Here is a 23,670-nt window from a genome sequence, read left to right as displayed (position 1 = left end):
GGTTGACTAATGGACTTAATACACCTTGGGTATTAAGCCTCCTAGATTTGCGTGATGTATGTCCTTAAAGAGGGTTTTGGTTTAGCTCTATCTTAGGCTGACTAGGAGTTGGTTTTCTATGACACAAGGCTCCCCCAAGTGGACAACTTGGGAGTGGAAAGTCCATGGTTGTCGACTGCACCGCCGATCGACTAAATCCACAAGATCGATCCAACTAAAGAGTGATTTAGTAGTGCACGACCGCGAACCGCGAAACGGCTTTAAGTGTGAATTTTCCAAGAGTGGAGGAAGTATGAACGAAATGACAATTTAAGGAAATCAATAACATACATATTACATAGAAATTTCACATAAGGAATAAAAACACTTAAAAGCACATACGGGAAAAACCAACAATAAAGTCAAAATAAACAAAACATCCAACAAATTATTTATTAACCTAAGTTTGTTATGATTAGAACCTAAAGTCCCCAGCGGAGTCGCCAAGATGTTATGTTGAGAGGATCCACAAACCTACGTTGCAGCAAACCACCCTGTGCAAGGGCTGTGGTGATGGGGCACTTCCAAGCTTCCCGAATATTGCACAAGATAATATTTTGGTTGGGTGTGAGACGCACATTCAAATTATACTTCTCAATAACTTCCCTGAGTGTCTTCTTCATAATTCTTTTACACGACCGTTGTCAACATGTAGATCACAAAACAAATGACGGTCTCCCTGTTCGTGCCATCCCAAGTAACTCTTAAATTCCCACTCAGGCAACTCGCGGCAAGGCTCAAACATCTTTCCGTAATACTGCTCAGTTACAGAACGAAACTTATCGATCCCCATGAATTGAGTAAATATTTTAATCTGCTATACCTGCGGTCATCTCTTCTCCCATTCTCTCTTTGAGTAACAACAATAGCTTTAACTGCATAGAGTACATCCTCTTTAGGAACGTAACCCAACGGCTCTGCCAAACGAGGAAAAGTAGTTTCCATCCTATAAGTTCGACCCATACCACCACCAACATATATATTGAATCCCTGAGGCTCTCCATCCGCATCAGATACAACAACAACACCTATGTCTTTAGTGAGAAGGTCCACCGAGTTATCAGTTGGCACAGTAACTACAATTTTGAACTTTATTTGCAAAAACTGAGTTCCATAGATGGGTTCAGATGAGTCAGGGAAGTTTGTTCCATATGAGTTATCATTTCGAGCTTTAACAACTTCAGGAGGTTCTGCTGTCATAAATCTCTCCCCATCCACCCAAACGTCATAGTAAAATCCAGACTGGGGAGTTAAAAGTGTCGCAGTGTTATCAGCGGTTTGTTTAGCAAACATATAATTTTTTTTGGCAAATGGGACAGCTGGAGCAAGAACCTTCCTGTTGAGGTCACCACATGCACCAAGAGTTGAACTCATGTTGTTGATGATTGTACTCATTACCCTCTTAAGGTCTGCTTTCACGACTCCATGCAGCTGAAAGGTCTGTCTCGTTGTCAAACGGAGTGTCCCGATTCCAAATTGGTCAGCAAGATCATCCATGACCAAGTAGAGTCTGTTTGGTACCTCCCCACTAGGGTTCTTTGTCCGAAGCATAAATGAGTATGATCTTGAACCACGCTCGTCTCTGTTGTATTGCATGTAGCTTCCATGGAACTTGATCAATTGTGTTGCAGCCTCATTGATGTTTGGGGCATCATTTAGAATCCCCTTATTAAGAGGACATCTTATGAAGTTACTTTGTTCTTTGAATATTTCAACTTTACTACGCTTTGGCCCCACTGTAGCTGGCTTCGCTGGCGTAGCGACAGCACGGACAATAGAACTGGTATTGAAAGGGTTCAATCAGCGGTTCACATTGAGATGTCTGCTAAGCAACAGCGAATTGGTGGATGTTCTTTTCAACCCATTAAACCTTTGAATTTGGAGCTTCGAGTTTGGGTTCGGCTCATCTACGGTGGCGATGTTTATCGCTGTTGTTCCAAACGACGTCGTCATTATCCCTAGCTAATAGGGGGGGGAGGAAAAAAGGTAGGGTTTTTAGAAATGAAGAATTTTCCCTCAAATACATCTCGATACTCTTCGCTATTTTCACACAAATTATTCATTTCTAAAAACCCTAGCTTCCCTTCCCCCTTTATTAGCTAGGGATAATGACGACGTCATTTGGAATAACAGTGATTAATATTGCCACCATCGATAACCCGAACTCGAAGCTCCAAAGTCAAAGGTTTAATGGGTTGAAAAGCACATCCACCAATTCGCTGTTGCTTAGCAGACGTCTCAATGTGAACCGCTCATTAAACCCTTCCAATACTAGTTCTATTGTCCGTGTTGTCGCTACGCCAGCGAAGCCAGCTACAGTAGAGCCAAAGCGTAGTAAAGTTGAAATATTCAAAGAACATAGTAACTTCATAAGATATCCTCTTAATGAGGAGATTCTAAATGATGCCCCAAACATCAATGAGGCTGCAACACAATTGATCAATTTCCATGGAAGCTACATGCAATACAACAGAGACGAGCGTGGTTCAAGATCATACTCATTTATGCTTCGGACAAAGAACCCTGGTGGGGAGGTACCAAACAGACTCTACTTGGTCTTGGATGATCTTGCTGACCAATTTAGAATCGGGACACTCCGTTTGACAACGAGACAGACCTTTCAGTTGCATGGGGTCGTGAAAGCAGACCTCAAGACGGTAATGAGTACAATCATCAACAATATGGGTTCAAATATTGGTGCATGTGGTGACCTCAACAGGAAGGTCCTTGCTCCAGCTGTCCCGTTTGCAAAAAAAAGATCATATGTTTACTAAACAAACCGCTGATAACTTTGCAACACTTTTAACTCCCCAGTCTAGATTTTACTATGACGTTTGGGTGGATGGAGAGAGATTTATGACAGCAGAACCTCCTGAAGTTGTTAAAGCTCGAAATGATAACTCCTATGGAACAAACTTCCCTGACTCACCTGAACCCATCTATGGAACTCAGTTCTTGCCAAGAAAGTTCAAAATTGCAGTTACTGTGCCAATTGATAACTCGGTGGACCTTCTCACTAATGACATAGGTGTTGTTGTATCTGATGCGGATGGAGAGCCTCAGGGATTCAATATATATGTTAGTGGTGGTATGGGTCGAACTCATAGGATGGAATCTACTTTTCCTCGTTTGGCAGAGTTGTTGGGTTACGTTCCTAAAGAGGATATACTCTATGCAGTTAAAGCTATTGTTGTTACTCAAAGAAAGAATGGGAGAAGAGATGATTGCAGGTATAGCAGATTGAAATATTTACTCAGTTCATGGGGGATCGAGAAGTTTCGTTCTGTAACTAAGCATTATTACGGAAAGAAGTTTGAGCCCTGCCGCGAGTTGCTTGAGCGGGAATTTAAGGGTTACTTGGGATGGCATGAACAGGGAGACGGTCATTTGTTTTGTGGTCTACATGTTGACAACGGTCGTGTAAAAGGAATTATGAAGAAGACACTCAGGGAAGTTATTGAGAAGTATAATCTGAATGTGCATATCACACCCAACCAGAATATTATCTTGTGCAATATTCGACAAGCTTGGAAGTGCCCCATCACCATAGCCCTTGCACAGGGTGGTTTGCTGCAACCTAGGTTTGTGGATCCTCTCAAGGCTTTGCTTTAAAAATCAATTTCTCCCACCAATTTTGAACAAATGAAAGAGCGTTGGTATGAAAATAAAAGATCAAAGAGTGGCAATGGATAATTTGGTTCTTTGCTTCAAAGCAATATATTCACTGAGATTTATAAGCTCTGCATCCAGGCTTGAGAATAAAGAAAGAGGAAGAGTGGGGTCACAATGATAGCATTAAAGTGTTTAATGTCTATTATCTCACATTTTAAAGTCTTAAGTAGTGAGGATCTAATTCCAGATCTTGCTTCACTCAAAACTTTTAAGCTCATTTGAGGACTTTTCCGGAATATATGCTTTCTTGCAATGGCAGACACCGTAAAGAAGAAAAAAGAAAAAGTACGTACTCCAAGAATAGATTTTGAGCCTGTTTGGATGGGTTTATGCCTATAAATTGTTTGCAGCTTATAAGCTAAAAAAATAAGTTGGAGTAGTCTAACTTATTTTTTGTGACTTATAAGCTGTTTTCAGCTTATAAGCTGCTTTAGATAAGCTAAGTCAAATGGACCCAATTATTTTTTTGAGCTTATTTTAAGCACAAAATGGCTTTAAACTAATTAGTCAAACACTCAAAGAAGCTGAAAACAACTTATGAGTCAATCCAAACAGGCTCTTTGTGCATACATTCTCTCAAACTTTTAACAAAGTATTTCCCTTCCAGTTTCACACAAATGACTACTGATGGTTTTAGAATAATGTCTACAACCATTTCTTCACTAAGACCATGCAAAACATACACATTACTTTCTAGGCTTAAATTTGTCTACATCAACACCCAAGCATTAAGACAGACCATTTCTTCAATGATCACTATGAATATCTCTTTAACTTTTACCTATCTCATGGTCTCCATCTCTGCAATTTATTTGAGACAGAGCATCAAATTTTATTGTATTTTGTTGCAGATACACTCGGAGCAAAAGACACTACCGAGATCAACATTGTTGAAAGTATATTAAAAATAAAAGGACATTATCACTCGTTTTGCTCACTATCCCCTTTTGCTTTGCTTGGGGCTATAAAAGGGGAACAAATCACTTTAGAACTATTTACTTTGCCTATTTTACAGGACATTCAATGATGTATAAGTTTTTACAGAAAATTACCACCATATAAGCATCTTAACTATCAAAAGTGAAATCAACTAGAATGTTCTATTTGATATGTAAATGCATTCTAATACCATCCATCACGACACGCAAAGTAATGAAAGAAAAACGCATTTAAATATTGCATGACATTTTTTTCACCAAATGTACAAGAGGAGAGAATCTAATAAATTTGATCACTTCTTCCATTGACTGACAGTTTCTTATCTCTAGTTCTCGAAGATTCAAAACACCTCCGGCCACTGATGGTGACACATCAAGTTTCTTAATTTGCCACACCCAAGTACTTCCAATTTTTCAAGTTTGCTGAAGTAGCCAGGTGGAAGATGGTGAGAGCATAGAGCAGTTATGCTTTCAGCCCGAGTTGTAGCTATTCCACACTGGGAGAAGAAACCTGCAAAAGTTAAAGCTTTGCATTTTTAAGGGATGAAAACTCAATATATCTTCAATTACAAATAAAAGAGTGAACCGTATCCCATCCATCACACGTCAAGGTAACAGCAAGTGAAGAACTAATTAAATGAAAGGGTTGAATTAGAATTAATGTAATAATTTTCATAAAAAATATCCTCTATGTACAAACAAACAAAAAAGTTTCATGATACTCGCTCGGTCCCAATTTAAGTGTCGTAGTTTTATTAGGCACGGAGTTTAAAAAATAAAGAGTAAGTTTTGTGCAGACTATTATTACAGGAAGCTCATATAAACTCTCTGCAACAATTGACATTTAACTATATTGTTGGTAAGAACTTCTCGGGAACTCCTTCGAGTTCAAATCGTGACTTACCATAAAGACATGCTTGTCCTTAGATGCAATTAATATAGCCATGTCAGAACCACATCATGCACTTGGACATAACCTTCGCCGGAGCCTTCTGTTAACAAGAAACAACCTTGCAATGTTTCTATAAGATGGCACATCCTCTTTCTTCTTCGTCTAGATTTTTTATTTTCTAAAAGGTGTCAAGCCCCATTCCATATATCTAAGTAATTGTTAAGGAACAAAAGAAAAAATAGGTACTTGACTTCATCACGTTCCTAGTAATCATAGCTTAGCTTGAGAGATTGATACACATTTTTAATCACTCCTGGGATATTTGTTGGAGTTGATCTTTTTAATTGTACAAGGAAATCCTCCCACGAAGGTTTTCTTTTACAGTTCACCGCTCCAACAACTGTAATAATTGCAAGCGGCAAGCCCTTGCATTCATTGGCAACATCTTTTGCTCTGCGATGAACAGAATGATCGTCAACCAAGTAACCGGCTTTCTGGCTAAAAAGAATTCATGCTTCTTCAGACAAGGTTCCAACTTCTATGATCTTTAGAGCATCCGTAGCTTCACAGACATCTCGGAGACCCGTTGTCAATGTCACTTTGCACTGATGGTTGAAGTTGCTACAACTGGAAATTCCAAGTTTCTCTAGATCATGAAGAGTCTCCCAAACATCATCCAAGATTACAAGGACACTCTCCTGACCCAATAACCTTGAACGCAGCTGATCTCCACAATTTCACAAATTGACCCTTGTAATGTTACACCGACTCCTTCCGCGATATCACTCTGAATTCTTTTTAAGTCTGGTTTTTGACCGACTATTACCATGACAACCTCGTCAAACAACCTTTCTTTTTTCGCTCTGTCTTATTTGTTCAGCCAGTGTCGTCTTACCCACCACCCATACCACATATCCCAATTATAGTAACACTTTCATCTCTCAAAGCTGCCATGACCTCTTCCTCTTTCAATTTTCTGGATTCAAACTCCTCATCAATTGTAATAGGTATAGCTTCAATTTCAATAGGTGGTGCAGGATCGGAGAAATTAGCATAACCTGTGCCTTCATCTTGAAGTTCAATCACACCCTATGCTATTCTCTTAGCTCTCCTGCTCAGCAAGTAACGTGACTTCAAGTTTGGAGACCAACCATAGAAGCAACCTCTTTCAACCTCAACTCTACCTCGCATTACACCTTCCACATCTGTAGTAATTGTATTAACACTAGTTAACCAAGCCCAACGTCTTGCGAAATGACTCGTAAGTTTCTCTGGGCAGCCTCTGCTCTTTGCTGCACCCCGCTTCTAGTATTGTCCAGCTTCTCAGATTCATTTTCCAAAGATCTGATGTTGCTCCTGTAGTAAAAGAATTACCCAATACCTCGTGCAACTGGCTGCATCAATCAATCTGTGACTTTTCCCACATACATAGGATTTCCATACTTATCTCCTTAATTAATTTTTCTTCTCTTTTGACTAGATTTCCTAGTTTCAAGGAAGCAAAGGTAGGATGAAAATGAAAGCTCAGGAACAAGGAGAAAACGGTTCTACTAGGAATCAGTTGATAATAGCTTGAGAGCAAATGTAATTCTCTTTGTTGAAAGCCAATCTAAAACGGAGGATAACAGAGTATGAAGAAGAGGAAATGGGAAAGATGAAAGCTTTTTTCAGTACAGATGGAAAAAAAAGTAGTGAGAGAATTAGAAAAGGGGGAGGCCTTGAACATCACCTGGTAAAATGCCGTCGCATTTGAATTGACGATTAAATGGAATCGTGGAGTGAACAAGTAAATAGAACTAGAAATTTTCTCGAATTCTCCCCCTATGCCAGGATTTACACTGTGTGTTTTTACAGTGTGCTTTGTATGAAACCATATTCGATCAGTTCTTCACTAACAACTGCATACACAAAACACACACCATGTAAATTCAAAACACTTTTAGAACATGAAATATCTAAAGTCTCATGCTGTTATCACTGCTCTGGCTCAAGCACCTTAGCTAATATAAGTTCGTGACAGATAAATCACTGCAACCATAAGCGGTTAAATTTGCAAATCCTATGTGTGGACTCCTGGAACTAACTATATAGGAGAATCACATGTCTCGAGAATTCTTTAGTTCGGTATATACAATTATACCAATCAATCTGGTTCCCTACAAAAGTATCACCACCAATCTGTTCAAATATTTTATAAACAACAACAACAACATATCAGTGTAATCCCACAAGTGGTGTCTGGGGAGGGTAGAGTGTATGCAGACCTTATCCCTACCTCGTGGAGGTAGAGAGGCTGTTTACGAAAGACCCTCGGCTCAAGTAACGGATATCAAAACAGATTTAAAAGAAGAAAACAGAAGTAACAACGATATCTTAAATAAAAGGGGAAGCAATATAAAAAAATTCGTACCAAACAAAAAATCATCTACATTTATATTTAACTTGGCTCGAACTACCATCACTAAAACACTCTTAGAATTGTTTTCCAGTAACAAATTCCATGCCAATAAAAAACACTGAGATTTCTGCACTTGTGAATCAATTTATACGTACAGAATGAAACAATCAAATAATGCAATGCAGGTAATGAATTTCTATTTTTTTAATTAAAAAAAAATCATTGATTTTGCTAACAGAACACCATTAATGGACTAATCTCAGTATCAATGTAGTAAGAAATGAATCTATTGCATCTCTTCTTCCTGTAGAGTAGGCGGTACGGTACATTTGTAATTCTGTCAAAGATAACCATAAAAAAGGGCAAAAAGTGGGAAGAACGCTTTTCTTCTGCAGAGAAAATTGGATGGATGACTGTAGATATTATTATGATACACAATCACGGATCAGGGGCAGGTTTCAATTGTTGATGCTGGCCATCTACCAAGCTCAATTGTCTTCTCAATCTTGCGATATGACCTTGCACCTATGATATTGAAACGGACCATAAGAAATATAGCTTCTAGTTTTGATTCCATTATATAAAATAAAAATACTCTTTAGCAACAAAATTTCAAGTATAAGCATTCAAACCATTCGAAAATCCCCTTTCTCTTACTTATTAAAAGAGAGCCGTAGCTCATATCAGTGACAACAAAAAGAAGATAGAGCATATAAAACATAATAACCTGCTGCCGAGCTGCTGTAAGTTTTAACAGCTCGTCTGCTTCAGATAAATTAGTGAACCATTGACTTAGAGGATGATCTTTGGTGTCACCACGTTTCTTTCGATCAACATCTTCTATTGGTACTAAAGACAAAGGCATCAAAATAAGTAATCTACATAAATAGAGTAAATTATTAAGCAGTTGAAAACATTGAAAACACACCAGGAGGTAAATTTAGGCCAGGTGGTAGTCTAGGCACATTGACTGCTGGATGGTTCTGTACACGGGCAAAAAAAGCCTCTGAAGGCTCCGTAAAAATAATTTCATCATATGACTCTACTACAACAGGTTTCTTAGTGGACAGAGGCCCAGAGTCATCCTCTGGATATAGTTTCAAATGGTGATATCTGCAAATAAAGAAGAGTTTACATGAATAAAAGCAGAAAATAATAAAAGAAACAACAAGTAGGATAGTTCAAAGACTACAACGAAAGAAAATAAAGCAACAACTACTAAGCGGTTAAGCCTCAATCCCAAACTAGTTAGGGCTGCCTATGATTATATGAATCATCTATCCATTTTGTTCTATATGGGCTCATTTCATTATAATACTTAATAGATTAGGGGCTTTCTAGAACTATAGGTTCTTTAAAATTACAGATATTTCCATACTAACATACACACATCTCTCTGCAAACTAAAAGCCTCCAGGCAAACACTAGGTCTAATGTAAGTGTACAAATTTTCAATTAGCGGATTGCCTATATGAAATTGCTTCCATTTTAGCTGAATCTACAAGGAATCCGAGAGAATGTAAATCTTTGGAGACATTGTCCTTTCCATGTGATTTAAATTTACCTAAGAACAGTACAACGACAAGCTAGGAAATTTCTTTATAGAGAACCCTTAGGATTAGACAATCCTCAAGTATGGAGTATTGAAATATTCTGAACCAAACAGATCATTTAGGATTCATACAACTGACCCAAGCTAGGTTGGGACTGAGGCGTATTTTAGATAATTGCACTATAGATGTAATACAAAATTTTACTCCCTCCGTCCAATTTAAGTGTCTTACTTTCCTTATTGATTTGTCCTAAAAAGAGTGCCTCTTGACAATTCTAACATCCTACATGGCAAGTTTAAAACCATAAGATTCAAAGAACATTTTAATACATTACATACATCTTTAATTTAGGATCACAAGATTCAAAAGTCTCTTTTTATTCCTTGAACTGTGTACCCGGTCAAACTAAGACACTTAAATAGACACTTAAATAGGGACGGAGGGAGTAAATGGTATGGTCCAGGCATATGTGTTTAATCATTTCAACTCACAAGTGCAATGGTTTATCACAAACATCAGTGTGGAAATGAAGGGTTATCACAATTTCAAATTCACCCCATCCAGATTCTGATAACTCAAAAGGCGGTGTGTCCACAACCCTCGTAGGATTGTTAAAACTTGCGTGCAATTGAAAAACCACACGTTTCACCACCACACTCAGATCCTCATTAGTTACACCACGAACGTAAATAGTCCATTTATGAGACTGGAACCTGCACTCCAGAAATCATCAACACTTCATTCAGACAAACATATCACCCAACAGTAGTAACATACTCCCTTCTGTTCAAAATAAGTGTCCACTTAGCCTTTTTATTTGAGTTCAAAATAAGTGTCCACATACATAACAAAAAGGAACAACACCAACAACATACCCCACTGTAATCCCACAAGTGGGGACTAGGGAGGGTAGTGTGTACGCAGCAGTACCAACAAGCAAATATAATAAAAAAGAAATTAATTTTATTTTTTCATATTTGCCCCAATTTACTCAAGGTAATAAATAGACAATCATCTTATTAATTAAGGATAGTTTAGTCAAACTACTTTTGTTTTTTAGGAGTTTGGGTTTTCTTACGAGAGTTGGTGTTTCTTTAGGAGTGTGAATAAGGGTAAGTGGGGTCTAGGGAGGGTAGGATGCACTCAGCAGTACCAACAAGCAAACATAGTAATAAATGAATTAACTTTAATTTTTCAAATTTGCCCCCATCTACTCAAGTCAATAAATAGACAACTGTCTAATTAATTAAGGGTAGTTTGGTCGAAAACACCTATTTTTCTTTAGGAGTTAGTGTTTTCTTACGGGAGTTGATGTTTTCTTAAGGAGTGTGAAAAAAAGTAAGTGGATACTTATTTTAAACCAAAATAAAAAGGCTAAAAGTAGTCACTTATTTCACTTCTTCCGAAATTCTTTTTCACTTTTTTTACTTTTCAGTGTTTGGCCTCCGAATACAATTTGAAGTTGTATTCCGGAATACCAAAAACTTATTTTTCAAAAAATATCACTTTTTTACAACTACATTTCATCAAAAACTACAATTTCAAAAACTATGGTCAAACACAACTCCAACTCCAAAATCCCAAAAAAAAAAAGTGAAATCTTTTTTGGTTTCTATGGACAAACGGGGCCTTAATTTAATTTTATCAACTTTGTTAATAATACTCACTCGCTTGCCTTCTTACCAAGCCAAAATGCAACATTTCCATACACTATTGGAACCCCAATTTCAACTCCTTTCACCTTCTGCATTAAATAAAATAAAAAATAACCCCATCAATATATTTTTTACAAAAAATAATTTACGACCATAAAAAAAATAAAAAATAAAGCCTTTGATTTTGGGTCCGTGGGATCTTGACTGTGCTTGGAGCCTTGAGGCATTTTACGGGTATTGTCCGATTGGTCAAAATTAGGGTTTTCGATTGGTCAATCAGTGTAGGTTAATGAGGAAATGTCAAACCAATTGTAACAAGGGTATTTTAGTCAATAAATTGGCCCGTTAATTTCCTCTTTTAACTTTTTAGGTGGAATGAACTGACTTGTCCAGGATTGTCATCCCGGTCCACGCACTCCCCGACTTTGCCAAAATGGTAAAATGGGATAAAAATAAATAATTTCTAGCTTGTTTGGCTAAGGTTTTGAGAAGCCAAAAGTATTTATTTTTAAAAAAGAAATTAAGGTGTTTGATCAAGCTTCTGAGAGAAAATAATTATTTCATGGGAGTAGCAGAAGTTATTTTTCAGTAGCTAAAACTAGCAACATTTCCCCAAAATAATTTTTTAGAAAATATATTAGAAGCACTTTTTAAAGCTTGGTCAAACACTAATTGAAGCTCAAAAGTGTTTTTAAACTAATTGGTCAAACATAAATTATTTCTCAACAAAAGTATTTTTTTTAAACAAACTTTTTGAAATAAGTTAATTTTAGAAATTTGACCAAACAAATTATTCTACCTTGATTTCATAAAATGGCAAATATACTGGAACAAATATTTATAGTAACGTTGACAACTAATATGTGAGGGAGGGAGTACTATTATCAAGTTAAATTTGGAGAGAGTAACCTACACATATTGTAACTTGTAAAAGTAACCGGAATTTTCCAGCTTTTTTTACTTATAATTATCTTTTAGTTTTTTAGCTGATTTGATAGCATACATTTTTTCCCGGTGTTAGAATATAAGTTAAACTTGTATGTATAGATTATAATGTATTTCTGAGTTGTAAGTTCGACGTTAAATCTTTTGTTATTAATGATGCAAGATCAACTACATCAACTCACTGTCATTCTAAAATAAACATGCTAAATAAACACTAAAAATATGCAAGCTATCGAGGGCAGCCCGGTGCACAAAGCATCCCGCGTTAATAGGATCAGAGAAGGGCCGCACTCCATGGGTGTGATGTAGACCGCCTAACCTAATGCAAGCTCTATTGGTCACTTCCACGGCTCGAATCTATAGCCTATAGGTCACACAAAGACAACACAGAGCTATCACAACATATTTGCAAAATCAGTTGTTGCTTCAACTTCCGGGTTATGCTTAACCGCTATTAATTTTCCATTAGAGAAATAACAAAAGTGGAGAGACGATTTCTATTACGAAGGTAGCAACCTTATGCAACATTATTTAACAGTTCTGAGTTGAGGTCCTTTACATAAAATGCATAAGGATGTCAAAACACATTCTTAGAGAAGGATAAAATGTGCTTGAGATAATGAAAGCATACTAGCATTATTACACTTATTATGTCTGACTTTGAGTTCAATATGATGCTTTGAGAACATCCAAGACTAGCAAGGCACTAGATTTATGAGATCTTCTTTAACGTCCCACTAGCTTCGGTGTAGACATCACTAACTTTCAGCTCATCTCCATCACTAGCTTCATATTGTCGACGGTTTAGTGCCTGGGAGCAGAAATTGCAAAAGGACAAAGATCATTAGCATAGAAATACAATACAATACAATACAATACAACAACAACAACAACAACATACCCAGTGTAATACCACAAAGAGGGGGTCTGGAAGGGTAGAGTGTACGCAAATCTTACCCCTATCTTATGAGTGCACTGATGCTTCAGATTTCTAATCGGGAATATTTGAAAAGTAAAAGAAAGTTGCTAGCTTCCGTGATAAACAGAAATGACTATCTGAATATTACTCAGTACTATTTATCCAGCAACTGTAATAATTGCAAGCGGCAACCCCTTGCATTCTTCCGCAACATCTTTTGCTATGTCAAAAAGAGAAGGATTGTCAACTGAATTACCGGTTTATGCCTGAAAAGAATCCATGATCCTTCTTCAGATAAGGTTCCAACTTCCGTGATCTTTTGAGCCTCCATAGCTTCACAAACATCTCGGAGACATGTTGTCAAGGTCACCTTGCACTGATGATTGTGGTTGCTACCACTGGGAATTCCAGTCTCTTTAGATCAAGAGCCTCCCAAACATCATCCAAGATTACAAGGACATCGTCCTGACCCATTAACCTTGAATGCAGCTAATTTCCATGACTCCACAAATTATCCTGTTCTAATGTAAGCTCGACTTCTTTTGCGATCTCACCCTGAATTCTTTTAAAGTCTGGTTGTTGACTAACAGTTGCCATGACAATTTTATCAAGCAATCTTTATTGTTTTGCCCTTTGTCTGATTTTCTCAACCAGAGTTGTCTTACCGACACCAGCCATACCACATATCCCAATTATAGGAACACTTTCATCTCTCAAAGCTGCTATGACCTGTTCCTCTTTCAATTTTAGGGAGTCAAACTCCTCACCACTGTTACTAGGTATAGCTTCAATTTCGACTGCAGTGGTGCAGGATAGCAGAAATCATCGTAATTGTGGCCTTCAGTTCGAAGTTCAATCACATCCAAAGCAATTCTCTTAGCTCTCCTGCTCAGCAAGTAGCGTAACTTCAAGTTGGGACACCAACCATAGAAGCAACCTCTTTCAACCTCAATTCTACCTCGCATTACACCTGCCACATCTGCAGTAGCCGTATTAACACTAGTTAACCAAGCCTCAACATTGGGTGAAATGACTTGTAATTTTCTCCTGGCAGCCTTCACTCCAAGCTGCACCCGCTTCTGAGGTTCATTATCCAAAGATCCGATGTTGCTCTCGTAATAAATAAATACCCAATCCCTCACACAACTGGCTGCATCAAGCAATCTGTGACTTTCTCCACATACATAGATAAGATTTCCATAGCTATCTCCTTAATTAAATATTCACCGGCTAGACCAAAATAGAAAAGCAGCCTCTTGTCTGAACTCTACTAAAGTTGGTTCTTTTTTTTCTCTCCTCTTTTGACGCTTTTGACAAGATTTCGTAGTTACAAGGAAGCAAAGGTTGGATGAAAATGAAAGCTCGGGGAAGGAGACTTCTTTGTTGTTTTTCCTCTTCAATTTAAGGAGAAAATGGTTCCGGTACGAATCAGTAGACAATAGCTTGAAAGTGAATAAATATTTCTTTGTTGAAAGCCAATCTAAAGCAGTGGATTACAGAGTATGAAGAAGAGGAAAAGGAACTTGAAGTTGACTGAAAACTCTATAGCAACTATTGATAACAATTGCATGGCTCTGAGATTGTATTACTCTTGGCCCAGTCACCTCTTAATTATTTTGAAAGATATGAATCATAAGGGAAAATAAGCAAATATCATAGATTAGCTAATTTTTGTGTTTTTTTTCCCTTTCTTCCTTTCTCTCCTAGCAGTTGGTAAATGATAAATTATTCGGCCAGTTCAAAAACGACTATCATACACACATACTAATACCAGTAACCAAGGGAAAGATGAGAAACAAATGTTTGGATTTTAGTACCGATTTCTCCTATGGTGCGCAATATTAAGAGTGTGTCGGTACATAGGAAAACATTTTCTAATTTTTACATATTCGGTTGGTCAAATTTTTTTTAAAACATTCTTCTTTAGGAAAAAAGTTCCTTAAAAGATGAAGGAAATAACTTCCCTAATGAAAGTAGAAAAAACAAGTCTTATAAGTGGCATTCTTCATTGATTGTCTCCTCCCACACCTCGAACTCACCTCATCTTCACCCTTAGCCCCCCACCACCACCCCCACCCACCCCAACACTCACCCCACCCCACACCTCCACCAGTCACTGATGTGGCGTGATTTTACGCCACAATCGATGTTTTTTAACTATAAGTTTTACTTGTTTTTAAGCAAGTCTATGTCATTTTACGTAGTTTTTATCATGTTTCAGGTAATACGAGGTCCCTAGAGCCTAAGTGTGGAAAACAAGCAAAACAGAGCACAAAACGTTGATCACTGGAAATAACTGGAGGTTCTGGAAAAATTCGTGGAAAAATACTCTGCGCGTTCGCGCAGGTATCCCACGCGATCGCGCCTACGCGCGATATTAATTATACGCGTTCGCGCAGGTATCCCACGCGATCGCGCACACGCGCGATATTAAGTCCACGCGTTCGCGTTGAAAGTTCACGCGATCGCGCTGAAGGAAGCGAGTAGAGATGACGTCATCCACGCGATCGCGCAGACACATTGCGCGATCGCGTTGAAGGATTTTCGGCAATTTTCGACCAGAACTTGAGATTTGACGATTTCTTCCATTCCAGTTCATATAAATAGAAAATTAGGGCAAAACATCAGATATCTTTGGCACAACACCAAGTTCTTGGAGGCTAGGGTTCATCACCAACACCTTGGAAGAGAAGATTTAGAGGCACCCAATGAGAAATTCTTTACTCATTTCTTCTACTCTTGCTTTGTATTGAATATTTATGTGTGTAGTATTTCATTTCAATACTTGAACCTTGTTTATGGAAGTATATATTGTTTAAGTTTGGATTGAATATCTTGTTTTGCTTATGTGTTGAATGATTTTATTCCTAATGAAGTGGGTTATTGTTTCTTTAATTAATCTCATTTTGAATGATTCTTAAGGGAGTAGCTAACCCTAAGACTTGCCCATTTATTTCGATTTAAACTTGGAAGAGGCAAACTCGGGATTGGGAAAGATTAATTAACAAGAATTTGGGGTGTTAACCCTCATCTAATGGAAATCGACCTAGGGATAGGCGACACCACTTGTAGCCATATTCGGGTGTTCTTAATGCTCCTAATTGCTTTAGGGATATTCAATTAGGTAGTCTAGTTAGTCTTCGGAAGAAGCTAATTTAGAGTCATTATCCGAGGCTAAGTAATATAAACTCACTATTATTTGTAAATCATGAAGTACATTGGATCGTTACTTGAGCGTAGTTTCCCTTGTATCCATGCTTGTGGCCATTGATCATTTTACTTGCTTTCTAGGTTAGTTTACATTTTTGCATTAGTTATAATTTTCTCTCAAACAAAACCAAAATATTATCTATCGTTTGGCTTTAGCTATTATTGGTGAAAATTCCTACTTTTCCTAATCGCCTACATATTGTTCTCTGTGGGATTCGACCCCGACTCATAGTTGGGTAAATTATATTTGCATACGACCGTGCCCATTCTAATTAATAGGGTGGATTTGGACGTTATCAAAAATGGCGCCGTTGCCGGGGAACAATTGGTGTATTTTGGCTAATCTAGGAAATAAGCTAACTTGCTTTGATCCGAACCTGTGAATATTTGTGTAGTTGTTATCTGTGTTTTTATTTTTGTTTAAAAAAAAAAATGGCATCTTGGAATGAAAATGGGTTTGATGGTTGTAATCCATATTTTGATGACCCATGTCCATATTGTGGAGGACCCCACTTTTGGCAAGATTGTGAATATGCTCCCGGGAGAGAGATGTGTGCACCGTCTCATTCCTATGATGAGAGTGTTTGTAATATATGTGGTTGTCAAGGTGGACATTGGGGTGATTGTCCCAATTATTTTGTTTCCCCTCCCCCAAGTTGTTCTAACGAAAATGCTAATTGTGATTTTGAGTTTGACAGGGACAACAACATGACAAATGAAGGACAAAGTGCCGGACATGAAGGCATTATGGCAATGCTCCAAACATACTTAGATCGAGAAGCTAAAATGGAGGAAGAGCGAAAGCTCCTCCAACAATCCATTTTAAAAAATGGAGAAGCCATAAAAAGAATGAATGAGTCATTTGAGGATGCCAGTTCCTCAATTGTCATGGAAATGTCGACTCCTCAAAATGAAATGGTTGAAGAAGAGATTTCAAGTTTACAAGATGAACCCGAAAATTCTTGTGACCACGACGAGAGTTGTGAAATTGAAGAAATGGTTCAACTTGAAGAAAATGAGCTACGTCATAAAGAAGAAATCTCCAATTCTCGAAAAGAGGAAATTGAGGAAATGTTGAATGGCATTATGGCGAGAAATGAAAAATATGGGAAGATTGTGGCCAATTGGTGGGAAGTAGTTCAACATGGAGATGATGAAACTATCCAAAACATGGATTTCACCATGTTAGGATTTTTACAAGCTTTGGATGATTCTCACTATGAAGAAAAACTTGACAAAGAGGAAATTTTGAGCCAAGATTGGCTAATGAATCAAGCTCAACAACTTGAAGCCTATGGAAATCACCGTGAAGGCTTTTCACGGATGATGGAAGAATATCGAAAAATGCATGTTGAGCAAAGTCAAGAAATGGAGTCACTTGAAATTGCTATCCAAAAATTGGAGGCCGAATTGAATGCAAAGATTGAGGAATGTAACACTCAATATCAAAAGGCCATGAATAGTAGTTTTAAGTTGGTTTCCAATGAAGAAGTGGTCACTATTGATTTTCAAGAGCTAATGATAAATTACCAACCAACAAATCCAAAAATAGTGAATGATGCCGAGATTGAAGAAATGATACTAGAGTTGCATAGAAAAGTTCATGAAATGATTTTTGAAGACTCTAGTTCATTTTTTTGGTGAAGATGCCAACACTAATGCAAATTTGGAATTTGAGCGCGCTGGACCACATTCTAACCATTTTTCAACATTGTGCTTGGTTGATGATATGGAAGTTGAACTAACCGAGCCAATAGAGAATTTTGGATATGAAAAAGAAAGCGTTTTTATTTTAAAGTTTGCTATGCCAAGAAGACAAAATGGCACTCCTCACTCAAAGGCCAAAAAGTGCAAAATGAGACATCCGAGAGTTGGCCTCTTTGTTTTTCTGCCACCGCCCCATGAGCGTCATCATAATCTTGATTCAAAGTTGGGGCGCAAATTCATAAGCTCCAAATGGCGAGAAAAGCGGTAAAGTTGGTAACCGTCGTGCCGCGACGTTAACTTAAGCGCTTGGTGGGAGGCAACCCATCGTTTTTAAATTTTTTAATCATTTTTGAAATTCGATTTTTTAGAATTGTTTAGTTTATGATTTGTGACTAATCTGCAAAATTTCACAATTTTTGGAATTGTTTTGAATAGGTTGAGTTTTCAGAACAGCCACAAATCAGTAGCTGCTGGTTTCTGCTTATTTTCTGAATCTGGAAAAACAGGGCCGGATTTATCTCTACGCGATCGCGCAACAAACCTACGCGATCGCGTTCAATTTTAAAAAAAAAAAAAAAAAAAAGTAAGTTTACTCTGCGCGATCGCGCCACATCGCCACGCGATCGCGCAGAGGCGCGTTTGTCAGTTACTAAACCGAGCTGGGGGTTAAAATCCCCCATTTTCCTCCCATATTCCTCCCATTTCCCTAATTCTCTCTCAAACACAATTTTAATTTTTTTGGAAAAATTCTTCAACTTGCAACCACAAGGTACTTAAACTCAAAAAATGGCTTCATCATCCAGTGCTGCCCAAGTACCCTTGATTGAATATTATGACACCACCACCTTCCAGTCAGCAAAATGTTCGAAGCTATATGATAGATTGCTGGGAAAGAGCTTCATTGAAGAGAGGGGCTTTGTAACAGAAAATTTGGAAGAAAAGATGCCCGAGTTCTATGGAAGGTTGGTAACAAGCGGCTGGATACGCTTTGCAGATGAACCAATCAGGGCAAATCATACCCTGGTGCGGGAATTCTACGCAAATGCTGCAGAGGCAGACATTACACATAGGGCAATTGTCAAAGTCAGAGGTGTGGATGTCCTGTGCAATGCCTCAAGAATAAATGCCTATTACAATCTGCAGGATGGTGACAACAGCGAGATGGCACAGATGTACGAAAACCTGCGGCAACAATGGTTTGTGACCCACCTTCACGGTGGGGAACAACCAAAGTGGATAAACACAATGCAGAAAAGGATTGACTCTGCAGAGTTCACTGCTGAAGCCAAAACTTGGCTTGATATTGTCACATCCAGGGTGCTGCCTTCAAAACATGATTCAGAGGTTCCGCTTGAGAGGGCTAAAGTAATTTGTGCTGTGATGGAAGGATTGCCTGTTGACGTGGGAAGGCTCATTATGCAGGAAATCCGGGAGGTGGTGCTTGAACGGACTAAAAGCTTATTCTTCCCATCATTGATCACTTACTTGTGCTCCACTGATGGAGTGCCCACAAGACCAGGCGACAAAGAAAAAGGGCCTGGTGGACCGATTTATCCGTTGAAAAAGAGAGGGCCCGGTAATGTACAGAAGAAAAGGAAGATTGATATAGCAGCCTCATCATTTGAGCAGTTCACATCTACTGCATCAGATTCTATTGGTGGGGCATCTGCTCCTCCCATGGCTATACCAATCTTGCCACCACTGCAAGAAGCCGCCAGGCCTTTCCAATATATCTCCACCCAGGTCCATGGGGTGGACAATCGGATTCAGCAGCTAGTGGCTAGTCTCCCTGCGGGCCCACATGGAGAAGGCACATCTACAGCTCCCTCTGTTCTTATTGGTTCGACATTAGCAGGTGTGGTGGAGGACATGAAGCATATCAAAGAAAAGCAGGGAAAGATAGAGAGGAGGCAGAAAAAGGCAAAAGAGCACGCCAAGAAGCAAAGCAAATTTCTGAACAAAATGATGAGCATTCTGAGGAGTGTATGCGGAGCACAACATGAAGAGGAGGAAAATGAGGACGATTTTGTCCTGCCAGAGCCCAGCAGCTCCAGTTCCGAGGGTGAGCAGAGATGACCATAGCACGCAGTGCTAGGAGGTATGTTTAAAAAAAAAAAAAAAAAGATTTTCTGTGTTGATGTACTGCAGTGAGGACACTGCAAGTTTTTTAGTTAGGGGTAGGAACCTCCTCGGCTTTTCTTTGCCAGAATTCTTTTCCTGAGGGGGGTTTTAGTTTTGTTGAAACTGGCATGTTTAGGATGTTGCTTAGGTTGAGTAGAATAATCTTGACTTATTTGGTGTTACTTTGTAACTTATGGCATGTGTTGTGGGTTGTTGAAAATTTTGGACCCCTCAGAAAATTTGAAAAATGCATACTTAGAACAGTGAGTGTCTGACATGATTGATTCTTTATATGACATTATGATTATTGGGGTGTTGTGTGTGATGAATTACTACTTAGGAGGTCACAAGTGTAAAAATTATTGTCCTTATGCCGATGTGTGTGTGAGTTGTTAGTTTGATTCTGTTTATGCATGTATAATCTAGAACTTGCCCGGTTGGTCTTGTATGAAATCCGAAAGTTAGTTTGGTTGTGAGATGATCTTAGGCTTTCTTTGTTAAAATAGTCACTTTGCCTAAATAAGCCTTACCAAAAGTGTTAAATACCCTTAGTTTCCCTTTTGAGCCTTTTTGACCTTTTTCTTGGCTAGCCAATTATGAAACCTTACCCTTTGTGAAATTAATCCATCTTCGCACCCGTTCCCTCCTTGATGCTACTAGTTAGATGAGGCAAAATGCCTAAGTTGGGGGTGAATTAAATGTGGAGTACATGTTAAAAACATAAGTTGGGGGTGGTGGAGTTTGCTAGTGGAGATTCGATGTGGTAGTTGCGTATATATATATATATATATATATATATATATATATATATATATATATATATATATATATATATAATAATAAAAAAAAAAGAATAATCAGAAAATTGTAACGCAAAAAGATTTGTAAGTTGGTTAGGAGTAAAACCACATCGAGGTCGAAAACTGAAAGAAAATAAAGGGGTGAAAAGAAAAAGGCGAATTAAGGTGACAAGATGATTGTAGTGTTCAAGGAGGGTGAGTCACTAATATCCAAAAAGTATCCGACCTGTCCCTAAACCTACATTACAAGCCGAAACAAGTCCTAATGTGATCACAACCGAACGAGCCTAGGATGAAAACATAGAAAATAAGGGCAAGCCTATGGTATTTGCATGTGTAGATATGAATTTCTTTGTGAGTGTGAGTGTTTTTCTCTTCTCTTTCGTCTTCGTCCCATTCTTGTCGTATATATGTGTGTTGGGACATTCTTTGGTCTATGTGAGGGCATAAGGATGAGAATTGAACAAAATAAAGTGACCGCCTAAAGTAGCGTTTGTGTGCACCATAATATGTTCGATAATGTAATGTCATTCATTGAAGCTTCATTGTTAGTCGTAGTGTTCTTGAGGTGTGCATATTGCTTTAAAGTAGAAAGTTGGGGTGGTCGTTTAAAGGAAAACATGCATGCCGGTAGTTCAGAGTCAAAACCAATGTAGACATTGTTATTCTATAATATCTAGGTGTTAGATTGAGTCATGGTTTTGTATGGCTTGCTTGAGGACAAGCAAATACTTTAAGTTGGGGGTGTTGATGTGGCATGATTTTACGCCACAATCGATGTTTTTTAACTATAAGTTTTACTTGTTTTTAAGCAAGTTTATGTCATTTTACGTAGTTTTTATCATGTTTCAGGTAATACGAGGTCCCTAGAGCCTAAGTGTGGAAAACAAGCAAAACAGAGCACAAAACGTTGATCACTGGAAATAACTGGAGGTTCTGGAAAAATTCGTGGAAAAATACTCTGCGCGTTCGCGCAGGTATCCCACGCGATCGCGCCTACGCGCGATATTAATTATACGCGTTCGCGCAGGTATCCCACGCGATCGCGCACACGCGCGATATTAAGTCCACGCGTTCGCGTTGAAAGTTCACGCGATCGCGCTGAAGGAAGCGAGTAGAGATGACGTCATCCACGCGATCGCGCAGACACATTGCGCGATCGCGTTGAAGGATTTTCGGCAATTTTCGACCAGAACTTGAGATTTGACGATTTCTTCCATTCCAGTTCATATAAATAGAAAATTAGGGCAAAACATCAGATATCTTTGGCACAACACCAAGTTCTTGGAGGCTAGGGTTCATCACCAACACCTTGGAAGAGAAGATTTAGAGGCACCCAATGAGAAATTCTTTACTCATTTCTTCTACTCTTGCTTTGTATTGAATATTTATGTGTGTAGTATTTCATTTCAATACTTGAACCTTGTTTATGGAAGTATATATTGTTTAAGTTTGGATTGAATATCTTGTTTTGCTTATGTGTTGAATGATTTTATTCCTAATGAAGTGGGTTATTGTTTCTTTAATTAATCTCATTTTGAATGATTCTTAAGGGAGTAGCTAACCCTAAGACTTGCCCATTTATTTCGATTTAAACTTGGAAGAGGCAAACTCGGGATTGGGAAAGATTAATTAACAAGAATTTGGGGTGTTAACCCTCATCTAATGGAAATCGACCTAGGGATAGGCGACACCACTTGTAGCCATATTCGGGTGTTCTTAATGCTCCTAATTGCTTTAGGGATATTCAATTAGGTAGTCTAGTTAGTCTTCGGAAGAAGCTAATTTAGAGTCATTATCCGAGGCTAAGTAATATAAACTCACTATTATTTGTAAATCATGAAGTACATTGGATCGTTACTTGAGCGTAGTTTCCCTTGTATCCATGCTTGTGGCCATTGATCATTTTACTTGCTTTCTAGGTTAGTTTACATTTTTGCATTAGTTATAATTTTCTCTCAAACAAAACCAAAATATTATCTATCGTTTGGCTTTAGCTATTATTGGTGAAAATTCCTACTTTTCCTAATCGCCTACATATTGTTCTCTGTGGGATTCGACCCCGACTCATAGTTGGGTAAATTATATTTGCATACGACCGTGTCCATTCTAATTAATAGGGTGGATTTGGACGTTATCAGTCACCCCCACCACCTCCACCCCACCCACCCCATATCCCACACCCATGGTATTTGTCTTGTCTAGATTATATCCGGCCATTGTCATTTCTTTTCCGATGCTGGAAAAGGATCCTAGCTCATCTTCCACTCACCACCCCACACATCCCTCATCCCCACCACCCCCAGTATTTGTCTAGATTATTATATAAATGCTTTTAGAATAACATTTTTTACTTATGTACCGAACATAACAAATAAGTAAGAAACCCACTTATTTTTCTTCATATCGAATACACCCTAAGCTTAACTTCCTTGTACTTTGGTTTGTTTTGGTTTGTTTGTGACATTTGTTAATCTTGTTATTTTTAGGTAATAATATACTCCTATATTTATAATATTTCAAAACAAATTGTCCTTTGTGCTACCTTAATGTTGAAATATAAAAACAACAACATTACCATCTCCTTTACCAATTGGTTGACGAGCTCAACTTCCACTGAAAAGAGAGGCTAGACCTCAACCTCAGATTCAAAGCCTGATGGTAGAGATTCTCTTGATCTTCTTCTTGGTGGTACGGCTCTAAGGGCTAGGCCTTTCCTCTGCAAGCCTATGTTGTTAAGTAAGTCAGGTCAGTACTTAAGCTGGTTTCAAGCGAAGATTATAGTTATGACCTACCTAGTGTAATTCCACAAGTGAGGTTT

The 23,670-nt window shown here is 38.2% G+C and overlaps 1 protein-coding gene and 3 pseudogenes across 2 annotated transcripts; 1 reads left to right on the top strand and 3 right to left on the bottom strand.

Moving 5' to 3' along the window:
• Positions 1-461: 461 nt before the first annotated feature.
• Positions 462-2,001, bottom strand: LOC132608376 (sulfite reductase 1 [ferredoxin], chloroplastic-like; annotated as a pseudogene).
• Positions 2,002-2,132: 131 nt separating this feature from the next.
• LOC132608375 (sulfite reductase 1 [ferredoxin], chloroplastic-like) lies at positions 2,133-3,651 on the top strand (annotated as a pseudogene).
• A 1,485-nt stretch (positions 3,652-5,136) lies between these two features.
• On the bottom strand, positions 5,137-6,971 carry LOC132608374 (disease resistance protein SUMM2-like; annotated as a pseudogene).
• Positions 6,972-8,325: 1,354 nt separating this feature from the next.
• LOC132607538 (transcription initiation factor TFIID subunit 14b-like) lies at positions 8,326-11,564 on the bottom strand. 2 transcript variants are annotated; one of them, XM_060321550.1, is made up of 5 exons: positions 11,160-11,564; positions 9,984-10,205; positions 8,868-9,052; positions 8,667-8,779; positions 8,326-8,464 (listed from the first exon to the last, which is right to left on the bottom strand). In XM_060321550.1, exons 1-5 carry the CDS (start codon positions 11,240-11,242, stop codon positions 8,378-8,380), a joined length of 690 nt encoding a protein of 229 aa, XP_060177533.1. In that variant the 5' UTR covers positions 11,243-11,564; the 3' UTR covers positions 8,326-8,377. The 2 variants fall into 2 exon arrangements, with proteins under 2 accessions (XP_060177533.1, XP_060177532.1); XM_060321549.1 differs by having other exon boundaries at positions 8,667-8,788; positions 11,160-11,561.
• Positions 11,565-23,670: the final 12,106 nt, after the last annotated feature.

Source organism: Lycium barbarum, chromosome 8 (assembly GCF_019175385.1).
Source record: "Lycium barbarum isolate Lr01 chromosome 8, ASM1917538v2, whole genome shotgun sequence".
NCBI classification, from domain to species: Eukaryota; Viridiplantae; Streptophyta; class Magnoliopsida; order Solanales; family Solanaceae; genus Lycium; species Lycium barbarum.
The sequence above is the reverse complement of the archived record's forward strand: the minus strand, read 5'-3'. Positions and strand labels throughout refer to the sequence as shown.

What these genes read in the sequence shown, in the direction of transcription:
- LOC132607538 (XM_060321549.1), bottom strand. Translation starts at nt 11,242, where the DNA reads ATGCAGAAGGTGAAAGGAGTTGAAATTGGGGTTCCAATAGTGTATGGA. An exon ending in CTTGGTAAGAAGGCAAGCGA is followed by an intron (nt 10,206 to 11,159) that starts GTGAGTATTATT and finishes TCTGGAGTGCAG; the next exon opens with GTTCCAGTCTCATAAATGGA. An exon ending in TTACAGCAGCTCGGCAGCAG is followed by an intron (nt 8,465 to 8,666) that starts GTTATTATGTTT and finishes TCAATATCATAG; the next exon opens with GTGCAAGGTCATATCGCAAG.